The sequence below is a fragment of the Pleurodeles waltl genome, chromosome 10, assembly GCF_031143425.1.
Source record: "Pleurodeles waltl isolate 20211129_DDA chromosome 10, aPleWal1.hap1.20221129, whole genome shotgun sequence".
Lineage (NCBI taxonomy): Eukaryota > Metazoa > Chordata > Amphibia > Caudata > Salamandridae > Pleurodeles > Pleurodeles waltl.
The window spans coordinates 1,065,021,846-1,065,046,198 of record NC_090449.1 but is presented as its reverse complement, the minus strand read 5'-3'; the positions used below and the strand labels follow the sequence as shown (position 1 = coordinate 1,065,046,198).

Here is a 24,353-nt window from a genome sequence, read left to right as displayed (position 1 = left end):
GACCCCAACCAAGGTAAGTGTGGTAGTTAGCTAGGGACTGGTGCAGTTAGAAACACCAGAGGTGAGTACAGTAAGTGTCCCCAGCAACCAGGTGGAAGGTGGATAAGGAATGGTTTCTTACCTGTAACTCCAGTTCTCTCGAAGGGGTATTTCCTGATAGTCATAAGCATTGAATAGTTCCCCGCGCCTGCGGTGACCCGGGAGCACTGATGTGAAGTATATTCTTAAGTGCAGATACCAGCCCTGCATTGTTTTATTCTCATGAGGTGTAAATAAAGTATGAGAATGTATTTTTTATTACATTTCTAAAATAAATAGGTGCTTGAACGTGAATTTACACTACAGCTGTTTTTCCTTTTATCAATTTGGCCTGTGTAGCTGTTCACATAGGCTGCACAGTGTTATTCTTAAGTGGTTTTTGACAGACCTTTTTCAAAGGGCTGGTATCTGCACTTAAGAATATACTTCACATCAGTGCTCCGGGGTCCCCGCAGACGCGCTGAACTATTCAATGCTTATGACTATACATGGAAATATCCTACGAGAGAACTAAACTTACTGTACACTTAGTTACCCACCCAGTTGTCCCATAGACTAACAGAGAGTAGTGGTTGGAGTTTGTGGAATTCAGGGCCCTTCCCAGTGGACCCCGAGGAAACCAGCATACAAGAGGAAGAATGGAGAGTGCCCCCACCCTAGGATACCCAGAAGATGGAATACCTACACCAGGGGACCCGGATGCAGAGCGGATAAAGGACTCTCTGAATTCAGTAGATGCCTTGGATTGTCCAGCTGCTGTAACGACCCATGGACCAGGCCGGTGGAACCAATGGACGGAATCCAGATGTGGAGGACCTGCAAAGGAAGGGGGCAGAGTCCAGCACCGTTGGAGATGCCCAAGTGGCAATGCCTACCCTCCTTAAGGTGAAGTTCCTGCAAGTCGGTGGCAGAAGAAGTCCAGCTATGGGGTTCAGGAGCTGCAGAAAATCCCAGGAGTCCTCTACGGGCTGCCCCTCGACTGTCACCGGGTTGCAGGAGGGTCTGTGACCAGCCAGGTCACCAACAAGCACTGGCAAATGCAAACAGGAGCTGAAGAGGAGTTTGCAATGTTTTGAGGACCAGCAAGGTTCAGGAGACTCTACCCTAGAGAGGGGGAGGCAAAGCTGGCCCTCAGCACTTAGTGAGGCCAGCAGAAATCGATGACCTCCTCCTACCCCCCCACAAGTGACCCACAGGCAATGGACACAGGAAGCCACAAGGAGCACAACAAAACAGAAGTTCCACGTCGCAGGAGTTGCAGGACAGGGGCTGATCTTCGGACTGCAGAGTGCTGAAGGCTGGGGCTTCTTGGAGCCTGAAGATCTCCTGGAGGAAGTCGTCAAGATTTGGCAAGTGCAACAGTTGTGGTGCACAGGGGTTCCAGTCCAGTGGCAGAAGCAGGGGACCACAGTCTCCCAGGTTGGTTAGAAGACTAGCAGGACTCAGAGGACACCACAGACCCACCACCTGTGTTGCAGAGTTATTAGATGTCGGTGGGACAGCAGACCCCCACCAGCCGGTTGACCGTCTTGAGGTGCTTGCGGTTGCAGGGGAGTGACTCCTTCACTCCAAGGGAGATTTCTTTGTGGTTCCTGGGGCAAACAGAGTCATTGCGACCCTGGAGGATGCACAGCCTTGGATGTTGCAGAACTCTTGCAGGATCCTGAGAAACAATATTGCAATGGGAGCCTTCCCACCAGAAGCAGACTTGTTCGGTTCCAAAGCAGAACAGGCAGAGGTTCTAGAGGCCAGGAGCAGAAGAGGTCTTGCAGAGACTTCCTTGTAGAGTCTTGCTCAATGAATCTGAGGACCCATCCGCGAGAGAGCCCTTAATTAACACTAAAAGGGGGTTGGTCGCTCTCTTAATTGTCTCACCTATCAGACAAGGTCAAGGACGTCATCTAACTGGCCTAACCCAGTCAGATGCTCCCAGGGGCCTCTACACATCTTATTTTCAAGATGACAGAATCAAGTGGCCACCTGGCAGAGCGTGCACCTCACTAGGGGAGGACCAAGATAGGGGGTGGTCACTCCCCTGTCCTTTGTGTAGTTTTGCGCCAGAGCGGGAACCAGGGGTTCCTGAACTGGTGCAAACCGGATGATGCAAGGACTGGGCCAAATGTGCCCTTCATAGCAGTCTGGTGGCACTCCGAGGCCACCCCTGCCCATTGACACCTAATACACAGGGGGAGATGGTCACACCACTCCCTTTCAGGAAATCCTTTGTTCTGCTCCTCTGGCCTGAGCCTGGCTCAACAGCAGGAGGACAGAACAGTGTCTGGGGTCAGCAGCAGCTGGGCTAGCTGCTGAACCCCATAAGGCTGCACAGAGAGCACTGGGGGATCCTCTAAGGAACCCCCAGATTACACGGTATCAGGCAGCTAACACTGGAATTAGTACAGTTGCATGATTCCAACATGTTTGATACCAAAGATGCCTAAGACTCAGAGAAGCCATTATGTAGTTGGGCCACTCGTGTTGACCAGTGTCCACTACATACCTTAAGATGGCTTCCCCGCACTTAGACTACAGCAATGGGCCTGGAGTCTGTAGGGGTGCCCTGCTTACGCAGGAGTACCCTCAGACTTAGAGACATGCACCATGCCCTTGGGCTGAAGGGCCTACCAGAAGGGTGACTTATAATGTCTAAGTGCAGTGACCAGGTTCGGTGGTTAAAGGGTGCATGAATCATTTCACATATGCTGTAATGGCAGGCCTGAAGACAGATTGCATGGGCCCTCATGGGTGGTATAATACATGCTGCAGCCCATGGGGGATACCTGGTGTACCAATACGCCCTGGGTACCTAGGTTCCAAATACTAGGGAATTACATGGGTGCACCAGTATGCAAATTGTTGGTGTAAAAAGTTTACCAGCAACCAAAGTTAGAGGGGAGAGCACTGTCACTGGGGTCTTGGTTAGCAGGATCCCATTGAACTACTGTCTAAACACACTGACATCAGGCAAAAAGTAGGAATAACTTTGCCAGAAATATGGCACTTTCCTACACATCTAACAAAGTTTTTCCCCACAGCTGAAAGAGACCCTGAGCCACCTCTGAATGGAGATGCCATTCGTAATCAACTACACATTGGCGGCTGAGTTAGTCTGCTCTGACATTGAGAGCCCTCCAGATGTTGAACTACAAGGAAATTGTCCTTTTGTTCCAGACACAAAGAGGCGCAGAGACTCCTAACAAAGGGTCTAAGTCTCCACCTCATCCGTTGTAAGTACCACATGGCGGCTGTGTTGTCTGTGAACACCTGCACTACTTTTCCCTTGAGAGAGGGAAGAAATGCTGTCACTGCTAGTCTGATAGCATGGCGCTCCGTTAGGTTGATGTAGAGTCTGGACTCTGCCTGAGATACCTCTGATCTCCACCTGTCCAAGATGGCTGCCCCAGCCCACAAGTGACAAATCTGTCACTACTGTCAGACCTGGTTGGGGAAGGGAGAGGGATCTGCCTCTGACCAAATCGTTGTTAGTTAACCACCACTGCAGATCTTGCACAGTTCCCTCTGCGACCAGACCATGCCGAAAAGATTCCCCTGATGCTGCGTCCTACTGGAACTTCAGGTCCCACAGCAGAGCCCACATATACCATCTGGCATGCGTCACCAGCAGGATACAAGAGGCCGTGAGGCCCAGTAGCCTCAGTCATTTTCACTGAAATCCAGGTTAGAGGCTGCAACATCGGTATCATAGCCAGAATATCCCAGACTCGCTGCTCTGGAGGATAAGCCAGAAACTGCACTGTGTCCAGAACAGCTCCACTGAAATGAAGCGTCTGAGAGGGAGTCAGTTGTGAATTCAGCATGTTTATAGTGAAACCCAGCGAATGCAGGAGATCCTTCATAGTCTGGAGGTGGGAGAGACAGCCTAGGATGAGCCCAACTTCAACAGCCAGTCATTGAGATAGGGGAAGACTGAAACCCCTAATCTACACTGAAGAGCTGTGATCACTGCCATCACCTTGGTTAACACCCGAGGGGTGCTGGTAAGGCGAAAGGGGAGCACAGTGAATTGAATGTGCTAATGGCCTACTGTGACCTGCAAGTAACATCTGTGGGAACGCAGGGCAGGAAGGTGAAAACAGACTTCATGCAGGTCCAATGCTACCAGCCATTCTCCTGGGTCCAGGGCAGAGAGAACCTAAGCCAGAGTAAATATTTTGAACTTCTCCTTCATGGGGTAGAGATTAAACTACTGGAGGTCTAGGATAGGGTAGAGGCCATAGTCCTTTTTGTGTACCAGAAATCAGAGGGAATAACAACCACAACCTACTTCTGGCACAGGACCCCTCTCTATGGCTCCCTTGGCCAAGAGAACCGTAACGTTCTGTCGGAGATGTGCCAAGTTATCCTCCACATCCAATCATAGGATGGTGGCATGGATGGAAGAGTAGTCTCGAAGGGGAGGAATTAGCCCCTCCAGATTATCAGCAAAACCCACCTGTCATGTGGTGGACTGCTAGTGGACCAGGTGATGGTGGATCCTTCCTCCAACTCGTCCTTGGTGGGGAACAGTCAGACTAGGAAGGTTTGGAGGCAGCAGGGGGGTGGAATGAGGGTTTGGTCGGAACTCTGCCTCTCTGATCCATGAGGTCGGTGGATCCCTGGGCCACACCGAGGATGGCCAGCATGCACAGCACAGTGGCTGAACGGAAATGGACATGCTTGGGCACCCCTTCCTTTGCCACAAAAGGGGTGAAAAGCAGACTGAGGGGGATGAGGAGCTGCCGCAAGGCCCAAGGATCTGGCCATAGCATGAGAATCCTTGAAGCGCTCAAGTCTGCTTTTTCTCTGAAGAGATGTGTGCCACCAAAGGGCATGTCCATAAGATTGGCTTGGACATCACCCGAAAAGCCTGAAGTACTAAACCAGGCATGGAGCCCAAGGGCCACTGTCGATGAAACCGCTCTGTCCACTGAGTCGGTCATGTCCAGTCCACATCGGATCATTAACTTTGCTGCGTCTCTTCCATCAGACAAAGCTTGGGAAAGTACAGCCCGGGCCTCCTCGGGACCTGAGCAGCAGTTGCGCAATCGTATTCCACAGCATGTAGGAGTTATGGCCCAAAAGGGATGTGGTTTTCATGGCCTGTAATACCCAGTTGTCAGAAGAAAACATCTTCTTCCATAGTGTGTCCAGCCTCTTGGATTCCCTATCCCTTGTTTGCAGAAGGGAACGTGTCATGGGAAGTGGAGACTTGGATGACCAGGCTCTCAGGAGTGGGGTGTTGCATAAGAAAACTTGGGTCGCCCAGAGCAGGTCGATGGCTGTGTGCAATTGTCCTGTTCACAGGAGCTCCTGTGCTGGGTTTGGACCAGGTACACAGTTGCACATCTGTAACATCTTCACTGAAGGGGAGCCGAGGCTCGATGATGAAGCTCCACGTTGAAGCACTTCTGTCAGGTGGTTAGTCCTGACTGCCACCAAAGGCAACTCCAAGTCCAGGACCTCAGCTGCTCTTTGCACTGTTGTGTAACCATTTTTAGCTATAGTTTTATACATGTTATTTAGCAAACTAGGCCTGACACTGTGCACTTTAACCTAGATATGTTTTATTTTAGCTTTGTTATATTTTAACAGTAGCCACATTTGCGGTCTTGTTTTATTCTTTCTATCTAGCTGTTATTCACCTAAGTCAGCACTGCGTTTTTAAACAAGACATTTTTCACTCTGCTTTTCTTAAGGCTGCAGTAAGATAGGTTGCCAGCAAGTGGTACACTTTGGGGGTCATTCTAACCCTGGCGGTAAAAACCGCCAGGGCGAATGACCGCGGTAGCACCGCCAACAGGCTGGCGGTGCACTGCTGGGCATTCTGACCGCGGCGGTTCAGCCGCGGCCAGAAACGGAAAGTTGGCGGTGTACCGCCGACTTTCCGCTGCCCTTGAGAATCCTCCATGGCGGCGGAGCGTGCTCCGCCGCCATGGGGATTCTGACACCCCCTACCGCCATCCTGTTCCTGGCGGGTCTCCCTAGCAGACACTGAAATTCGCAACGGGCGCTACTGCACCCGTCGCACTCCAGCAACTCCGCTGGCTCCATTCGGAGCCGGCTTCATCGTTGCTGGGTCTTTCCCGCTGTGCTGGCGGGCGGCCTTTTGGCGGTCGCCCGCCAGCACAGCGGGAAAGCCAGAATGGCCGCCGCGGTCTTGTGACCGCGGTGCGGTCATTTGGCGGTAACCGCATGGCGGGCGGCAACTGCCGCCCGCCGCGGTTAGAATCACCGCCTTTGTCTCCAATGTCCACAGAAACATACACACTCTTACATGGGGCTCCTTTCTTAGAACATCAGCTGTTTTATTATAAAAACACTACATTGACCCATGTACGTTAGAGGGAGATTCCAGCCAGATGACCACGACTGTATGCGGACTGCTTCGCTGCAGCTGCTTATGTAGAATACAGGCCTCTTGCTCAGGAATGAGGGATGATGTCTTCCCAGGGGGGAACCTGAAGGGCAGAATTAGAGCTTAACATGTTGTGCTCTAACATAGCCTAGGTAGGCACTATTCTTAAAGACCTTAGTAACAACACGGTAGCGTTATTTTTGTGTTTTACTCTCCTTGTCACAATGTTAATCCTATTTTGCTCCATTATCTTTGTTGTTGCAATACATGCCTTATTATCTAAGATGCAGTTACTTCAATAAAACCTAATGGAACTCTACTCGGCCTCTGATTGTCCTTGAATATGTGAGACTAATGTAGCTGAGAGAAATGGATGAGATCTGAGTGACCATGATTCCCCTGAGGAGTCATATGTCATGCGCCCGATTACCCCAACCATCCCTGTTCTTGGGTGGAGATGTGGCACTGCTAGTTAGCTGGAATAAACCCTGATTAGGCCGACAAGTGTCACATGGTGCAGGATCAGACTCAGTCCCCCTGCAGTACAGGTGATTCTGCCACAAATCCAGTAGTCTCATTAGGATGATGAGAACCTACGCGACAGCACCGCCGCCCCTCTGTAGCCACGCTAGGGGGAGAAAGCATGGCAGTATCTGGGGAAGTATCCAGTCTATTGCCTTCAGCCAAGTCTGCGCCAGGGTGGCGCACATATAGGATCCGCAACATCATATCCAGCGTGGATGACTATGGACGTGGAGCCGATCAACACCAATTATTGCTCAAGAAAGATCTCCAGACCCAGCCTGGGGGAAATTCTAAGGTAAGGAATCTGCAACTAAACGTCTCTATCAGATAGAAATGGACAAAGTGGCTTGAGGTGTTCACTGCATCTACTTAGCTTTTGAAATTTCAACTGTGATATCAGATAAAGGTAGCAGGGAGCCAGGCTGCATTTCTGCCTTCAAACGTTTGACCCTGAACGCAGCCAAACAAAGCATCAATGGGAGAGCCCCAATTGGTGTCATGGTATTTCACATCTTGAATGTAAGTTTCTGGAATCAGCCAGCTGCAGTGGGCTGAAAACCATTGGGACTTGCTTGAATCAGACATGTGACCACTGTGGATGACTGAGGTGGCATGGAAGACAAAGAAAGAATGGAATGGATTGCAAACCCAGAGTAATTATCTGTGGCTGAGATTAATTCAAGCAATCCACCCGCCACTTTTTTTTTTTTTTTTAACTAGGTCAGTGTGACACCCCAAGTAAAATGGGCATGCCCAACCTTTGGTTCAGCGCTCACTCTGCATTAGGGCTCAAGCAACACCCTACTGATGAGGCCCAAATAGGCAGAAACCAGCCTGGAGTTGCTTGTGTTTCTGTTCAGAGGGCGCCTGACCTACTAGTCGGAGCTGGACTTTTCCTAGTGGGGCAGGCTCAAGACAGATTTGCACATGGCAGGTTTTGGTCTGTGGTGTTGTGGTCTGAAAATATGTACTGAATTGTGGCTCAGAGTAATGACAAGTGCATGATGTAGGAAGTTGGCTCTGTATATACTATTTCAAAGTAAGAAATAGTGTGCACAGAGTCCAAGGGTTCCCCTTAGAGGTAAGATAGTGGCAACAGTAGATCATTCTAATGCTCTATTTTGTGGTAGTGTGGTCGAGCCGTAGGCTTATCAGAGGATAGTGTTAAGCATTTGTTGTACACACACAGGCAATAAATGAGGAACACACACTCAGACTCCAGGCCAATAGGTTTTTATATTGAAAAATATATTTTCTTAGTTTATTTTAAGAACCACAGGTTCATGATTTGCAGTAAACACTTTAAATGCAAGGTACTTCACTTGGATACTTTAGGAACTTTGAATAAAAGCAATAACATATACAGTATTTGTAAATATGGCAATAAGCTATTTTCAAAGTGGACACAGTGCAAAAACCAACAGTTCCTGTGGGGAGGTAAGTAAAGGTTAGATTAGGAGGTAAGTAAAACCCTTACAAGTCTCAGTTCTGGGGCATAGGTAGCCCACCGTTGGGGGTTCAAGGCAACCCCAAAGTTACCACACCAGCAGCTCAGGGCAAGTAGGCACACAAAACACACCCTCAGCGGCACAAGGGTGGCCGGGTGCAGTGTACAAAGCAGGCGTCTGGTTCCAGGTAGAAAACAATGGAGGGACCCGGGGCCACTCTAGCGATGCAGGCAGGCACGGAGGGCTTCTCGGGACAGCCACCACCTGGGCTAGGCAGAGGGTCGCCTGAGGGTCACTCCTGCACTGAGGTTCGGTTCCTTCAGGTCTTCCGGGCTGCGGGTGCAGTGCTGGCTCCAGGCGTCGGGTCCCTTGTTAGGCAGTCACGGTCAGGGGGAGCCTCTGCATTCTCTCTGCAGGCCTCGCTGTGGGGGATCGTCTCTGGTTACTCACGGACTCGCAGTCACCGGGGAGTGAGGTATTGGTTCTCTGAATTTCGAGCCGGGGGCGTCGGGTGCAGAGTGAGAAGTCTCACGCTTCCGCATGGGAAACGTGCAGTCTTTGGAAGTTGTTTCTTTGTTGCAAAGAAGTAGCTGGTTTTGAGCAGGGCTGCTGCTCACAGGAGTATCTTGGTCCTGTAGTCCAGGGCAGTCCTCTGAGGCTTCAGAGGTCGCTGGTTGCAGGTTTTCGAAGTTGGAGACAGGCCGGTAGGGCTGGGGCCAAACCAGTTGTCATCCGTCTTCTCTGCAGGCTTTTAGGTCAGCAGTCCTGGTTTCTTCAGGCTGCAGGAATCGGATTTCCTGGGTTCAGGGTCGCCCCTAAATACTCAATGTAGGGGTGTGTTTAGGTCTGGGAGGGCAGTAGCCAATGGCTACTGTCCTTTAGGGTAGCCACACCCTCTTTGTGCCTCCTCCCTGTGAGGAGGGGAGCACATCCCTAATCCTATTGGGGGAATCCTCCAAACTCAAGATGGAGGATTTCTCAAGGCAGGGGTCACCTCAGCTCAGGACACCTTAGGGGCTGTCCTGACTGGTGGGTGACTCCTCCTTGTTTTTCTCATTATCTCCACCAGCCTTGCCGGCAAAAGTGGGGCAGTGGCCAGAGGGGCAGGCATCTCCACTAGCTGGGATGCCCTAGGGTGTTGTAACAAAAGGAGTGAGCCTTTGAGGCTCACCGCCAGGTGTTACAGTTCCTGCAGGGGGAGGTTGAGAAGCACCTCCACCCAGTACAGGCTTTGTTCCTGGCCACAGAGTGACAAAGGCACTCTCCCCATGTGGCCAGCAACATGTCTGGTGTGTGGCAGGCTGGCAGAAACTGGTCAGCCTACACTAGAAGTCGGATTGATATTCAGGGGGCATCTCTAAGATGCCCTCCCTCTGGGTGTATGTTACAATAAATTGTACACTGGCATCAGTGTGCATTTATTGTGCTGAGACGTTTGATACCAAACTTCCCAGTTTTCAGTGTAGCCATTATAGTACTGTGGAGTTCATGTTTGACAAACTCCCAGACCATATACTCTTATGGCTACCCTGCACTTACAATGTCTAAGGATTTGCTTAGACACTGTAGAGGCATTTGCCCTCACCTGTGGTATAGTGCACCCTGCCTTAGGGCTATAAGGCCTGCCAGAGGGGTGACTTACCTATGTCACAGGCAGTGTGAGGTTGGCATGGCACTCTGAGGGGAGTGCCATGTTGACTTAGTCATTTTCTCCCCACCAGCACACACAAGCTGTGAGGCAGTGTGCATGTGCTGAGTGAGGGGTCCCCAGGGTGGCATAAGACATGCTGCAGCCCTTAGAGACCTTCCCTGGCATCAGGGCCCTTGGTACCAGGGGTACCAGTTACAAGGGGCTTACCTGAGTGCCAGGGTTGTGCCAATTGTGGAGACAAAGGTGCAGTTTAGGGAAAGAACACTGGTGCTGGGGCCTGGCTAGCAGGGTCCCAGCACTCTTTCAATCAAAACTTAGCATCAGCAAAGGCAAAAAGTCAGGGGGTAACCATGCCAAGGAGATATTTCCTTACACATGATATTAAGTCACGTAAACCACCCATTCACTTTTTTTCCTCAGCAAGAGAGTGGCAGTGAAGCATTCTCAATATTGTCACATTTATGGATGCAAGCTTGACGGCAACCGATGCAGCTGCCACCATCCGTGCTTCGCAGAGGAACACAGGGATGATCCACGCATCTCCTGTCTTCCATTCCACAGGGTGGGTCTGTGGGTCACTAAGAGCTTGGCTTCCCACTCTTTGGAACTTTCCCGTAACAAGTGGCTGCATCAAAAATGATTAAGGTCATGACACTTAATACATCTATTACAGGGTTTAGTCACAGGTATACAATAACTCACTTTTGCACAGGCCCTCAAGCCATAGCATCAAGGCGCTACCAATATAGAAAGAAAATGGCGAAATTCCTGACCAAAAGCACTGAGGGGAGCCCTGAAAGACAGGGTGACAGGGAGATCCTTGCTTGTGATGTGACGAATAAAGTAACTAACATTGAGGGTGCTAGGCTGCTCCTTCATGGCGACGCTCTTTGCTCTATGACTGGACTCTCAGGCTTCGAGTGTGGTTTGCTTTAAGGAAAGAGGAGACCAGGTAGGGATGAAAAAAAACAAAAAAAGCGAAAACTGAATTTAAGGTTTCTCTTTTTACCGCCTCAAACCAAAGATCTCAACGTAGTACAACTGGCATTAATTCCACATGTGACTGCCAGCATCCAGGTCTCGATGCACCGCTACCATAGATTCTGCTGCTTCAGAGCACTTCAAGATCCTAAGCTGCCAACACCTCCATTGTCCAGGTGTCTGAGGTACTGCTTGCCAGTTACATTCTGAGCTGAGATTTCAGAGGTTGAAATCTAGGAGAGGACAGACTCCAACATCCCTCTAGAAGGTTACACTATCACTCTTGACTAGGACCTGTGAAGAACAATAGTGGGATCTTAGCAGCACACAGAAGAGGCTAGTGTAAGAAGAACCATAAGATAGTACCTTAGTTTGTCACACTGGCTTGGGGCAGTCACAAAGCTGTGCAGACAGGGCGACAACCCCTAGACCCCTAACAGTGGTCCAATATGCACTCCCTTGCCCAGTAGCACTTGTGCACCCTCCCCCCCCCCATTCAGAAAGCTTTGAACCCACCTTAAAAACTTTCAAAATTGTGACACAGTGGCACCTTACAGCAGGTGATGCTTCTCAGCGGCTGCAAAGATACGTGAACCTGGTGCCTACCTTTTGCCCCGCTCCCACAGCGGGTGATACTCTGCTGCAAGGCTGCATCGAGTTCATGGAACCGGTCTGCCCCACCCAGAGCTCCACCTGACCTGAGTCAAAGCCTGAACTTTAGCTGCTGGATAGAAAAACAGAACGCAAAAAGAAAGTAACTTCAGATCTTACCATTTTCATCTACAGCGAGGACGCTTGCTCCTTTTCCCAAGAGTTCTTGAACCACGACAGTTAGTCCATTGCGAGCAGCAACATGCAGCGGTCTACAAGGAAAGGAACACGATGAAGCCATTCAGGAAGAGCTTAGTAGAGAGCTCAGGTGCATCTTCATAAGGGTGAGGGTCAGTGGGTGGTGAAGCCAAACCACAGGAATTGAGGGATAGTGCTACTCGCCGAAAAGCGCCTCAACGCCTCATCAGGAGTAGTAAGTGCTATATAAGGAAAATGTCACTTACCCAGTGTACATCTGTTTGTGGCATGTAGTGCTGCAGATTCACATGCTATGCATCTCTATTCTGACATCTAGTGTTGGGCTCGGAGTGTTACAAGTTTTTTTTCTTCGAAGAAGTCTTTTCGGAGTCACTGGATCGAGTGGCTCCTCCTCTCGGTTCCAATGCGCATGGACATCGACTCCACTGTTAGATTGTTTTCCCCGCAGAGGGTGAAGGAAGGAGTGATAGAGTATAGAAATACAAAGAGATGTCCATGCAAATGTAAATACATATGTACAAATGATAAAAACTTAAATGACTACAGGCTTCCGGGGAGGAGGGAGGGTGCATGTGAATCTGCAGCACTACATGCCACAAACAGATGTACACTGGGTAAGTGACATTTTCCGTTTGATGGCATGTGCAGCTGCAAATACACATGCTATGCATAGACTACAAAGCAGTTAGTCCTCCCAAAAAGCGGTGGCTAGCCTGTTGAAGTTGTTTGAAATAATGTCTTTAAGACAGCCTGGCCTACAGTGGCTTGTTGCTGTGAGAAAACATCAACACAGTAGTGTTTTGTAAATGTATGGGAGTTGACCATGTAGCTGCTTTGCCTATATCATCCATTGGTATGTTTCCTAAAAAATGCCATTGACACACCTTTCTTTCTTGTAGAATGTGCTTTAGGAGTGATCAAAAGTAGTCTTTTTGCTTTGATATAACATGTTTGTATGCATCTAACTATCCATCTCGCTAAACCTTGTTTTGATATAGGATTGCCTGTATGTGATTGTTGGAAAGCAACAAAAAGTTGCTTTGTTTTCCTACAATGTTTAGTTCTGTCTATATAGTACATAAGAGCTCCTTTGAGATCTAGGGTATGAAGAACTTTCTGCCACAGAGTCCGGCTGGAATAGCTACAAGGAAGGCGACCTTCCATGTTAAAAATTGAATTTGACAGGAGTGCATAGGTTCAAAAGCTGGTCCCATGAGTCTTGTAAGTACAACATTTAAATTCCACGATGGAACAGGTGGTGATCTATGTGGAATAATGCATTTTAATCCTTCCATGAAGGCTTTATTAACAGGAACTCTAAATAGAGAAGTATGTTGAATAGTCTAAGTATGCAGATATTGCAGTAAGGTGTATCTTGATGGATGAGAAAGCCAAATTTGATTTCTGCAAATGAGGTAAATAGCATACAATATCTTGTACAGATGCTGTAAGTGGATCTGTGTTTTTAGATTGACAGTAGTAGACAAATCTTTTCCACTTGTTTGCGTAGCATTGTCTAGTAGTAGGTTTACATGCTTGTTTTACTTCCATACATTCTGGTGGAAGGTTTAAGGTAACCAAATTCTATGACTTCTGGAGCAAAATTGCTAGATTGAGAGCATTGGGGATTGGATGCCTGATTTGACCTTTGTTTTGTGTTAATAAATCTGGTCTGTTTGGGAGTTTGGAATGAGTTACTACAGACCGATCTAGTAGTGTTGTGTACCAATGCCTATGTTGGTTGCTATGAGTAACATGATGAGTGATGTTTGACGTAGTTTGCGGGCTAGAAAGGGAAGGAGTGGGAGAGGGGAAAATGCATAAGCAAATATCCCTGACCAATTGATCCATCGAGCACTGCCCTTGGATAGGGGATGTGGGTGTCTGGATGCGAAGTTTTGGCATTTCTCTAGATATGGAAATACATGTATGTGCTGTCTTCTTAAGTAGGCCGCTACTACTGTTAGACACTTTGTGAACTCTTGGAGCTGCTGTTATACCAAATGGCAACACCTTGAACTGGTAGTGTTTTCCTGCTATGACAAACCTGAGGTATTTGCTGTGAGCTGGATGGATGGGTATGTGGAAATACACATCTTTGAGATCTAGAGCAGTCATGTAATCTTGTTTTTGTAGTAGTGGAATAACATCTTGCAGAGTTACCATATGAAAATGCTCTGACAGGATGTATAGATTGAGAGGCCTGAGGTCTAATATGGGCCTAAGGGTGCTGTCTTTTTTTGGGAATTAGGAAGTATAGTGAGTATACTCCTATTCCTTGTTGAGATTGTGGAACTAGTTCTATTGCTTGTTTTAATAGTAGAGATTGTACCTCTTGTAACAGAACTGTATGTTCAGGGGACAATTTGTGAGATTGTGGTGGGATGTTTGGAGTAGTGGAGATTAATTCTAGGCAATAGCCATTGGGGATAATTGATAATACCCAATTGCCTGCAGTGATATTTTGCCAGTGAGAGTGGAATTGCTGTAGTCCCCCCCACCCCCACGGGAGATGTGTGGAGTGGAAGGGAGTCACTGTTTAGGTTGTGTTGTCTGTTTAGAGGTTTGGAATTTACCTCTATTTCTGAAGTATTGACCTCTAGAAGATCCTCTAAACCCACCTTGTTGAAACTGGGTTTGTTGTCCTGGCTTTGTTTGGGAGGTGTAAGCCCTGAGGATTGTGGCTTAAAAGCTCCTCAAATCTGGGGTCTGCAAAAGGAGCCTCTATATGGGGTGGCGGATAAAGCGCCCATCACTTTCGAAGTATCGGAGTCCTTCCTCCGCTTTTCATTAGTAGTGTCTACCTCTGGGCCAAAGAGGTGCTTTTTATCTAAAGGCATTTTAAGTACAGCCTGTTGAATTTCTGGTTTAAAACCAGGAGCGCAGCCATGCATGACTTCTGATTGTGACCAGAGTTTACACTGCTTGCAGCTGTATCAGCAGCATCAAGGGCAGATCTTATCTGATTATTACTGATCGCTTTTCCATCTTCTACTACCTGCTGTGCTCTTTTCTGGTGCTCTTTTTGGGAGATGCTGTATAATATCTTGCATTTCATCCCAATGGGCCCTATCAGACCTGGCTAGAAGTGCCTGAGAATTTGCAATTCTCCACTGATTTGCTGCTTGTGTAGCAACTCTTTTCCCTGCTGCGTCAAATCATCTACTCTCCTTATCAGGAGGCGGTGAGTCTCCAGAAGACTGGCTATCTGCCCTCTTTCTTGCTGCACTGACTACCATTGAGTCTGGAGGGACCTGGTGAGTGATGTAATCTGGGTCAGTAGGAGCAGGCGTATACTTCTTATCAATTCTAGGGGTGATAATCCTAGCTTTTACAGGCTTGTTAAAAATGTGGTCTGTATGTTTAACCATTCCTGGTAACATTGGGAGACACTGGTACCTGGAATGTGTAGAAGACAGTGTACTAAATAAAAAATCTTCTTCTAATGGCTCAGAGTGCATGGTTACTCCATGATAAGCTGCTGCCCTGGATATTACTTGTGTATATGCAGTGCTGTCTTCTGGAGAAGGTTTTGATGGGTAAATGTCTGGGTCATTGTCCGGGATGGTATCAGGGTCATAAAGATCCTATGGGACCGCCATACCTCCCTGTTGATATAAAGGATGTGTTGGAGAAGGCAGTGGGCTATTCTGAGGTGAGAGAGCTGTGGAGATTGAGGAGGAGAAGTATGGAGAGGTATTTGTTTCTTTTGTTTTTGCACCTTCGCTGGTGGCTGTACAGAGTCTAGTTCCTCTTGGAAAGCCAGCTGGCTTTTGGTTTTTAAAGGAGGTGCAGTGATGATTCTTCCTGTCTCCTTATGAATATGGATTCTAGACTGCCTCATCCATAACCTGTAAAACTGGTTCAATCTCAGGCTCTTCCTCAGAAGTCTTATGAGATTCCATGATTGGTCTTGAAATCTGTCTTAATTTCTTGGAGAGTCCTTGTTCCACTGTATATGAGTTTTTTTTTTTGGCTCCGAAGTGTGTAGTTTTTTCGGTCCCGAAAAAGCAGTCAAAGGTCTCGGCTCCAAAGCAGATTGTCGAATTTGACTCAGAGGAATGGACTCTTTTACTGGGGTCTGAAACGGTGCCTTTAACATATTTGCTCGATTCCGAAGTGGACGGAGGAATGGGCTTTTTTGGCGCCGACCCCGAAGGACGGTCGCCAACAGTCTTTTTTTGTGCCGAACCATGGCCTTTCGGCAGTGGTGTACCCAAGGCCTTTAAATGTTTTTTGTGCAGGGGTTAGGGGCAGACGTACTCACATGCTGGCCAAGCAGTGATGGGTCTGTCGTCTTCAGATTCCTGTTCGGAGTCTGTGTCTCGGATGGAGACTGCTGTCTGCGCCTGCTGTTCTTCCATGACGTCAAGATATTTGCTGCTTTTGGACGCCATTTCGAGTCTTCAGGCTCTGCGATCTCTCGGTGGGGGAGGAGGGGGGTGGGGCTGGGGGGGGGGAGTCTTCTTTGATGGAAAAGATCGACAGGCCTCACAGTATTCCCCCCGATGGTCTGGAGAAAGGCACAAGTTACAAAACAAGTGTTGGTCTGTATAGGGGTACTTTGTGTTGCACTAAGGGAAGAATCGGAATTGAGTCCGATCCATCAGGCTTCCCACGTGGTAGGGCCAAACAGGCCTGAGTCTGGCGCACTTGCCCCGAAGGTCAGAAAATGAAGGTTCCGACTGTACTACCGGTTTGATGCTAAATGGGAACGCGATCGAAAAAATATCGACGAATAAGAAGGTTTTCTGTGGTTGTCCGAATTGAAATCTCGGAGTGAGGGGAAACTCGTCCGAACCCGTGGAAAGAAAACAATGTAACAATGGAGTCGATGCCCATGTGTAATGGAACCGAGAGTCGTCGTCACTCGATCCTGTGACTCCGGAAAGACTTCTTCAAAGAAAAACAACTTGTAACACTCTGAGCCCAACACTAGATGTCAGAAGAGATATGCATATCATGTGTATCTGCAGCTTCACATGCCATCGAACATACAATTACAATACAATAGTCTGATTCTGTCAAAGGGGCACCACGATCATGGACGAAAACATAGTGAGAACTATTTCTACAGCTGGAAGAGCTCTAAGAGACAGACATCTCTTGAATCTGTTTTAACTGCAGAATGTGGCTCAACACGAGGGCGCATGAGGTAGAGCTGCGCTCTTGTGCAACCTTCATGTCCTGCTACCCAGAGCATTCTTTTTAAAAGGAGCTAGATTGTAAGCGTTAGATTCTTTCCTTATGCATCCTGAGCAAGCAGAGTAGTGTAATGGTTACCAAAAGAAGTACTTGGACGCTGCTAACCCGCACAGCTTTTGTTACTTTCAGAATATTTTAATCATTTCAAAAACGTTACCGGAATGCAGCAGAATTCATGGGTGGATGCGTGGGAACACCCACAGGCCACCCATGGAACGCCTTCCCACGGCAGAGTAATGCACTGCAGCGATTTCCGCAAGGTGGCCTTGCCAGGGTTGATAAATCTTGCTTTAGAGTTGCGTCGCTCGTGCACCCCATTGTCTGGCGAAAGGGCAACGCAAGTTATGTGCCCTTGAGCGTCCCTTTCTATAAATGTTTGTGAGACAGAGTACGTCCTCTGTGGTTAGCGACTGTAATACAAACTGTCCATACTATAAATGCTGGGGTGTGAGCGAGGAAGAGGGATGCGACCACAATCACGGAGTTCTAGTAAAGCAGTAGTGTGAATGAGTCCAGATATCCTACTGTGATTAGTGGCGGGGGAATAAAATTCAGATGGCCCTGGAACCCCCATAAAAAGATCGCCATAACTGGACCCCGTTGCACACCTTTCGACAAGTAAATACTTTTCGGAAAGGTAAAACTCCTCTCCGGGCGCTGGGATATTTTAGTTTGAGGACCATCACCAGAAGACTTCTACAGATGTCTTCCTTTTGATCAGAAGTTAGTAATGTACATGAAAGCACAACAGCACAGAGTGTGACGTCAGGCACATAAGTAAGATGAACACAGCAGATGCCTCCTTCAGGACAAGGCCGGGAACAAGCACCACTTGTCATTAACACGAGGCACTTCAATTCCCTGGAGTGGGCAAGCATCATGCAGAGGGGAAACAAGGTGGAATGGATTAAAAGAGGAGGTGGGCTGCAGCTGGCGAAAAAGGGGAACACAAAAATAAAGGGGAATTGAAAAATCGAGGGAAAAGCACCCGGGAGAGGAAGAAAGAAGCAAAATGATTGCAACAAGACAAGAAAACAAAGTTACAAAGAAATAGAAAAAGGGATTAAACAACTAAATCCCAGCCCAAGTGGTACAAAATACTTAGGAGTTTATTGACGAAAGAAACAAGGGCTTCATAAGAAAGGCGAGAGAATGACTCTAGAATTGACGTGGGAGCGACAAGGCTACAGAAACTATTTTACACAAAGAGCCGGGAATGCTAATGTCAGGGACATGTTATTTCAGTGGCAGACGTGCATGTGTTAGGGTGCAGGGTCTGTGGGCCACAGCCACCTATTTTATTTGTATCTGTATAATCTGCCCCCTGCTTAACACAAGAGAATCCCATCTTGCCTGGATGTGAAGACACAATGGAGGTTCTGTATATTTCATGAGAGATTCTGCTTCATGGGACAGAGCGGCATTTGTGCCCGTGAGGTGGAATTTCAGACTCTAAAGGAGATGTCCGAAGGAGGCACCAAGAAAGTTGTTGAAAATTTAAAATGTTAGCGCTAAGCTTGAGCGAGTCTAGCCTACAGCCGTGCTTTTGAAGGCAGGGATCTCAAGCCTCAGTCCTTCCTTGCTTCTCGTCACTATCTGCCCCAGAAACAGTAACTTGCTTTACTATGTAAGGGGGTTGTTGAGGTACATTGGCTATGTGTAATGCACACTGTCCTTAGGGATAGAAACGCCCACTGGGCAGTCAGTCACTCCTGTGTCAGCACAACTGGGCGATGACTCTGGCTGCAACATTGAGCACAGCGATGGGGCAGTGGTCTAATTCTTGGGAGGTCTGCGAGGACAACGTTGTCCTAGTAAAGTTGGGATATGACCTGCAACAAGAGACCTACATAATAGCTCCAAGTTGAAGCAAGTCAACTGTAATGGAGATTTTAGGAAAACGCACAAACTCAATCCCACAAACCTATCAAAGACTCGGATCACAAATCTTAGAACACTTCTGTAATGCCTGCTGAGGAAAATGGAATGAATTTATCTTTTAAAAGTGCGGTACTTACGTTTGCAATGCTGTATTTGTTGCATTGATGAGGTTTCTATCTGTTATTCGTTCCAGTATTAACAAGGCACTAGTTTCATGACCCTGCAGGAGACAAAAACAGTTTCTATAAGGAAAGCTCGTGTCCACTGAACCCACAGAAAACTAAACACAGAAAGAATTTAAGAATATCAAACAGACTACCAGAAGCTACAAAACCTTGCTTGCACACGCTGACTTGAATACACACGGGACTCAGGAAACCACTGTCAGTTTAGATTTAAACTTCTGACTGGCAGACCCCCACCTCGAAGAACTTAACTCAGTCATCATTTCTGTGAAAGTTAGATCATTCATTTTGATTTTCAAACATATTTCCATGGAGCTAGACTGCGGCATGCGCAGCTGAAGGGAGCTCCTTTGGAGTCACTGGCAGAGATTTAACTCCTGACCATCAAGGAGGAACGGGTGCTCACGGACAACACGACTGCCATGTGGTACTGCAACAAACAAGGTGGTGTGGGGATGTGGGTTCTGAGCCAGGAAGCTCTACGTCTCTGGAAGAGGCTGAGCGCTCAGGCGATCCACCTCATCGCACAACACCTGGCAGGATCTTTGAGCGCCAGGGCAAACGGCCTCAGCTGCCCTGAGCAAGTCGCTGCGAGTTTCCGGATGCCTGAGATATGCATAAGGTGAAAACTCTACAGTTAGAAGTCTCTATCAGAATTCTGCTTCTAGATGCAGTACTCGTTTCTGTGAAGCGTTTCAGTGATAATATATTCTTGCCTACGTTTGTCAGGGGAAATTAAGTGTTGCTAGTGTACATTGAATTCTCTTCAGGCTTTAATTGCACACGCAGTGGCTTACTCTATATAATTCAAAGAGAATCGTGGTACACACGTTTCATGGGCACCATCCAGAGTTTTTCCTCATGTGCAAGTTCAGAAGGTTTTATGCTGAATGAAAAAACATTTAACTGAAAAAGATTGTCCTCCCACTTAAAGTGGAAGAGATGAAGCAAGCTAAGCTTACTTGACGCGAGATATTTTTGGATGAGCTGGAAATTGATAAAGATGCCTTCACAAGAAGAGTAACAAGTAGTGCTTACTTTGTAAAAAAATATAAGTGCCAGGGCCAAGGGTATTCCACTGCAGCTGGCACCACCGATAGCTCCTGCCACTGTCGCCTAATGCCAGTGCCAGGCCTAACCATCACACAAACAAGTGGGACATCTTGGACTATTCCAGGTCCTCCCAAGCTGTACGGAGGGCCTGCGTAAGTGCTAGTTTTATCATTACTTTAGTATATTGAATTAATGTGCTCTGCTAAACAAATACAGGCTGAGAGAGCCACCATGTGGTGCACATTAAAAAAAAACATAAGTGCCAGTGTTTTAACAGACGTGAGCACCAACAAACACTGGTACAAATTAAGCAGTGGTAACAAGCTGTGGCAACGCCAATAGGTCTTCAGCTGCTAATGCTATGAGCTTTACCAATGCTATACGTTGATGCTGTGCAGAATCATAAAAAATAATTTTTAGCCAATGATGTGCAGCCATGAAAACGCCGAGGGGAGAGCACTGTTAAAAAAACAACAAAAAAAAGAGACGGGGATATAATCCGCTATGTTTTTGGTTATCCCATGAAAGATCTTACACAACCAGACCGCTTCTGCGGTCTGTTAGGCAGGACCTAAATAAAGCATCAGGTCAGCAGGTGACCGCGCCGTTTCAAGACATCGTGGTATACCTGCATTTGAAGAAAGGGGTCTTTAAGCGATAGCTCAAGTGTCCCTAAGACTTCCAAGCACAGGTTGCACTTCAACGAACCAGCCCCAAGGGGGAGACACTGTAAAGTGACTCCTAAATGAAGGTATATATCTTGCCTTTCTACACCCCTAACACTCATAAGAAAGGTGTGTACTACCAAGATAAAAATGCCTCAAAATAAAAATGAGAACGACACCGGTAAAAAGAGGCTACTGATCTTAACAGAAAACCTGATGGCACAGGTGGGTTCTTTGTAGAGCCAACTCAGCCCCATCAATGGCATAAAAGTCAGACAAGTCTGTAGGGAAGTGACAGCAACTGGCAACTGATTGGAAATGTTACTGGAATTCCTGCAATAATATCCCTCTGATAATCCATCCCAGAATGAAATCTGGTTCAGTGAAGAAACGAGCATTGGCATCAGACAGTAAGTGCACTGTGGATGGCAGGGCTGACTGCAGCAAAACTGCAAATACAGACGTGCACTGGCGCATAAGCATAATTTTAATCTTCCACAACACTATCTGATTAGGGGTCAATGACGGCTTCTTATTAACTGGAGGTTTTAGATGTCGTGATTGTTCTGCTTCATACTTTAATGTGAATTAATAAGAGTAAAATAAAAAACGTTGCACCAATCCTTCAAGCGACAGCAAAGGCTTGTATGCAATTATTGCTCTTGCAAGAAAATTCCACTCTAAGGAAGCGGATTGCTTTAATATTACGAATTTCTTAGCTACAGTACCATACAATGTGATTAAGAATAATATCTAAAGTTATGAAAAGTGTTGTATCACACCCCCCTCTCAGTTTCTCTTGTTTAGGGAACAATCAGACCCTGCCAGTCTTGTGTGTGCCAGTCAGGTCCAAGGGGTACTCCTACCCTGAGTAGGAGTGCCTCCTGGAGCACAGGTATGTGGCGACTACAGTGATACCAGTCAAAGGCATAACTTTATTTTTTTAAATCTGTAACCTGGTATGGGTCTACCTTCTGGCGCTGCCTAGTGAAAGATCTGCTCATTCCTATGAGCAGAGAGCTTTTCCTTCATTATGTCTGGCACGCGTAGCAATGGTGTTTGTTATATGACTGCGAATATGTGTAAGAACTTGGATAACTATTTTCATTTGAGAATCTATGTTAGTTGTCACAGTATTTTATTCAGGCGGTGGATGCTGGGCTCCTGGACTGCCCTTCTGTTCCTGAATAAAAACTTTGAAACCTATTGTGCAGTTCTGTAATTTTTACGGTGTGGTCCATGAATCAACTGGTGAACCCTGTTTAGCAGGTGGCAAGATCTCCATTTCATTTCCGTTGTCCGAAGCACAGATTTGTACCCCATGTGTGCATTTTAGAGCTCCAGAGTTGTGGCCATCCCCCTGGCGAAAGGAGCAGGCCCAACCTCCATCTGAAGGTTAGTTCATTTTGTTGGCCAGTTGGGTCTCCTTGTTTTGGGAGCGATGCTCCTAAAACAAACACCAGGTAGGTTCCTTGATAGATGCCCATTAATCTTTTATGGCACCTTTTTATGAGAAGGATGCTGCCCTCAACAAGCCAATGGTGTCATTTGTGCACTCAACTAGTCCATGGATGGCACTGACCAAACACAGGATAATCAAGAGTCACCAAAACGTTGTGGGTAAGGATCTTGTTGCTTAGGTGATGAGTTTTTGGGGTTAGTTGTTTTTGGATAAATACTTTTATTCTTGACCACACGGAGTAGCAAGTGGGTACCTCAATCAAAAATACAGAACTCTAAAAGAAGCACCGAGGGCATGTGTGGGGCTACAGTGGCAAGGACACAAGTGATGGCTGAGGCTTTCCTGAAAGTTAGGAGGTGGTAACACTCCCTAAGCTCCTCCAAGAGGAGGTCCACAAAACCCGTCATTTGGGAATACTGTAGAATGTGCTTTCTTTCTAAAGATTTTGGGTGGGAGCAGCAATTTTTCTTTTTTTAAATGAGGTGAACCTAATGTCCTTGTGAGGCGATAAAGCACAATGTATGTCTTAAAGTACCACTGGTCATTGCCAAAGACAGCCCTGGTGATTGACAAACACTTAAACTGGATCCTAGATAATACGGGGAGATGGTGGCATTTTGCAGGTGTTGGCGAGAAATGAAGTTAGTGACTTCTCAGGCCACAGCTTTCTATAGGACGTACAGTTTCCTTAACAAGATGATCTCCATAGTCCACTCTAGGCCCCGTAACAGCCCTCTCATTTGTAGCCCCACTAGCCTCAGACAGCAGATTGTCTATTCTCTGCAGTGAGACTATCTTTTAATCGTTTCCTATTTTATTTATTTTTTCTGCTGGTATTTTAGATTCTTGGCACTGGAAGGCTGCTGAACAGCCATGCAGTGCACATGGCCCGGCCCCTTTAACATGGTAAGAGTATGAAACCTTGATTGGCACATAGGTTATATGACAAGGAAAGTGCACAAGTGGCAGTAAAGTTAGATGATGTATGTGGGTACCAGGGTCCATTTGCTCCACCCAGGGGCGGTGTTAAGATATGTCTGCAGGCCTGCGTCTGCAGCGCAGGGCGCCTGTGACATGACTGCAGCAGCTCATTCTTGAGAAGTAGAAAGTCTACGTTTTATGTTCTGTAACAGGGCCTAGGTTATTCATGTGTAAACGTGTGATATAACCAATATCCAATCGGCCACTTTCTTCCATCGCCAGATTGAAGGTATTTTACTACATAGGCTTTAGTAGCCTCTACTTAAAACAGGCCTCGATGAATTGAAAGCCATAATTACACAAACTATCATGGGAAGAATCTACAAAGACGATCCAAAGTTTATCCAAAGTTCAATTCAATGGGGACTATGTTTTTTTTATTTTTAGATAATTACACTGTCATTTTAATTTTGCAGAAAGAGGGTTATCTGTGTCTCCACTGGCAGTGATTAAATCTTTAAAAATGCAGGAAATACCCAACCTGGAGAACGGTCAAAGCCCTGGGACTTCAGGAGGGTCTGACATCCAGGAGGTAGTCACTCGTTAATCAGTTATCTGAGAATGTGAGGGAAGTGAAACAGAGCAGATGACCCCACAGGCCCCAGACAGGAACGGCCAGCACTGTGTATTACATAAAAGTTATTCCTTGGACTGGCTCTATTGTGTTTCGTGTACTTGGGCAGAGGGCTGCTCCTGAGGGCTCCCTCTTCCCGCAGGTGAGGTATCTCCCCTCCGCAGTACTGCACAACTTATAAATAATAGTTAAACTGACTTTCAAAATGAGTTAATACTTTTTATACTTTCAAAAATGTTTCTAGAAATCCAACTTTTGAAAACTGTGAATTTGCTTTATTCAGTGGAGCTTATAGTTTGATGCGAGATGGAAAGAAAGGGGGAAACTTCCTTGGGGAGAAATTTGGGATTTTTTCCGAGACCAATATTGGGCAAACCTTTTCCAGTCTGTGGTGTCACAGACCGGTGCGGTGGTCTGCACATCTCCTAGAATGGTCACACATACCACAGAAGGTATAAACAGCCAAATTAGAAGACCTCGTGTGCAGATCGCTAGGTTGGGCTGCTTGGGGTTTGGGTGTGTGTGATCTGAACTTGGG

At 47.1% G+C, this 24,353-nt stretch overlaps 1 protein-coding gene across 2 annotated transcripts in view; it reads right to left on the bottom strand.

The window, feature by feature from the left end:
- ANKRD28 (ankyrin repeat domain 28) overlaps positions 1–24,353 on the bottom strand; it is a 496,481-nt gene that overhangs the window by 57,489 nt on the left and 414,639 nt on the right. For both annotated transcript variants that reach the window (XM_069212092.1, XM_069212091.1), the window contains exons 26-27: positions 19,033–19,115; positions 11,771–11,862 (exon numbers count right to left, since the gene is read on the bottom strand). In XM_069212092.1, the coding sequence (XP_069068193.1) occupies positions 11,771–11,862; positions 19,033–19,115 (175 nt within the window). The remainder of the gene's footprint in view (positions 1–11,770; positions 11,863–19,032; positions 19,116–24,353) is intronic.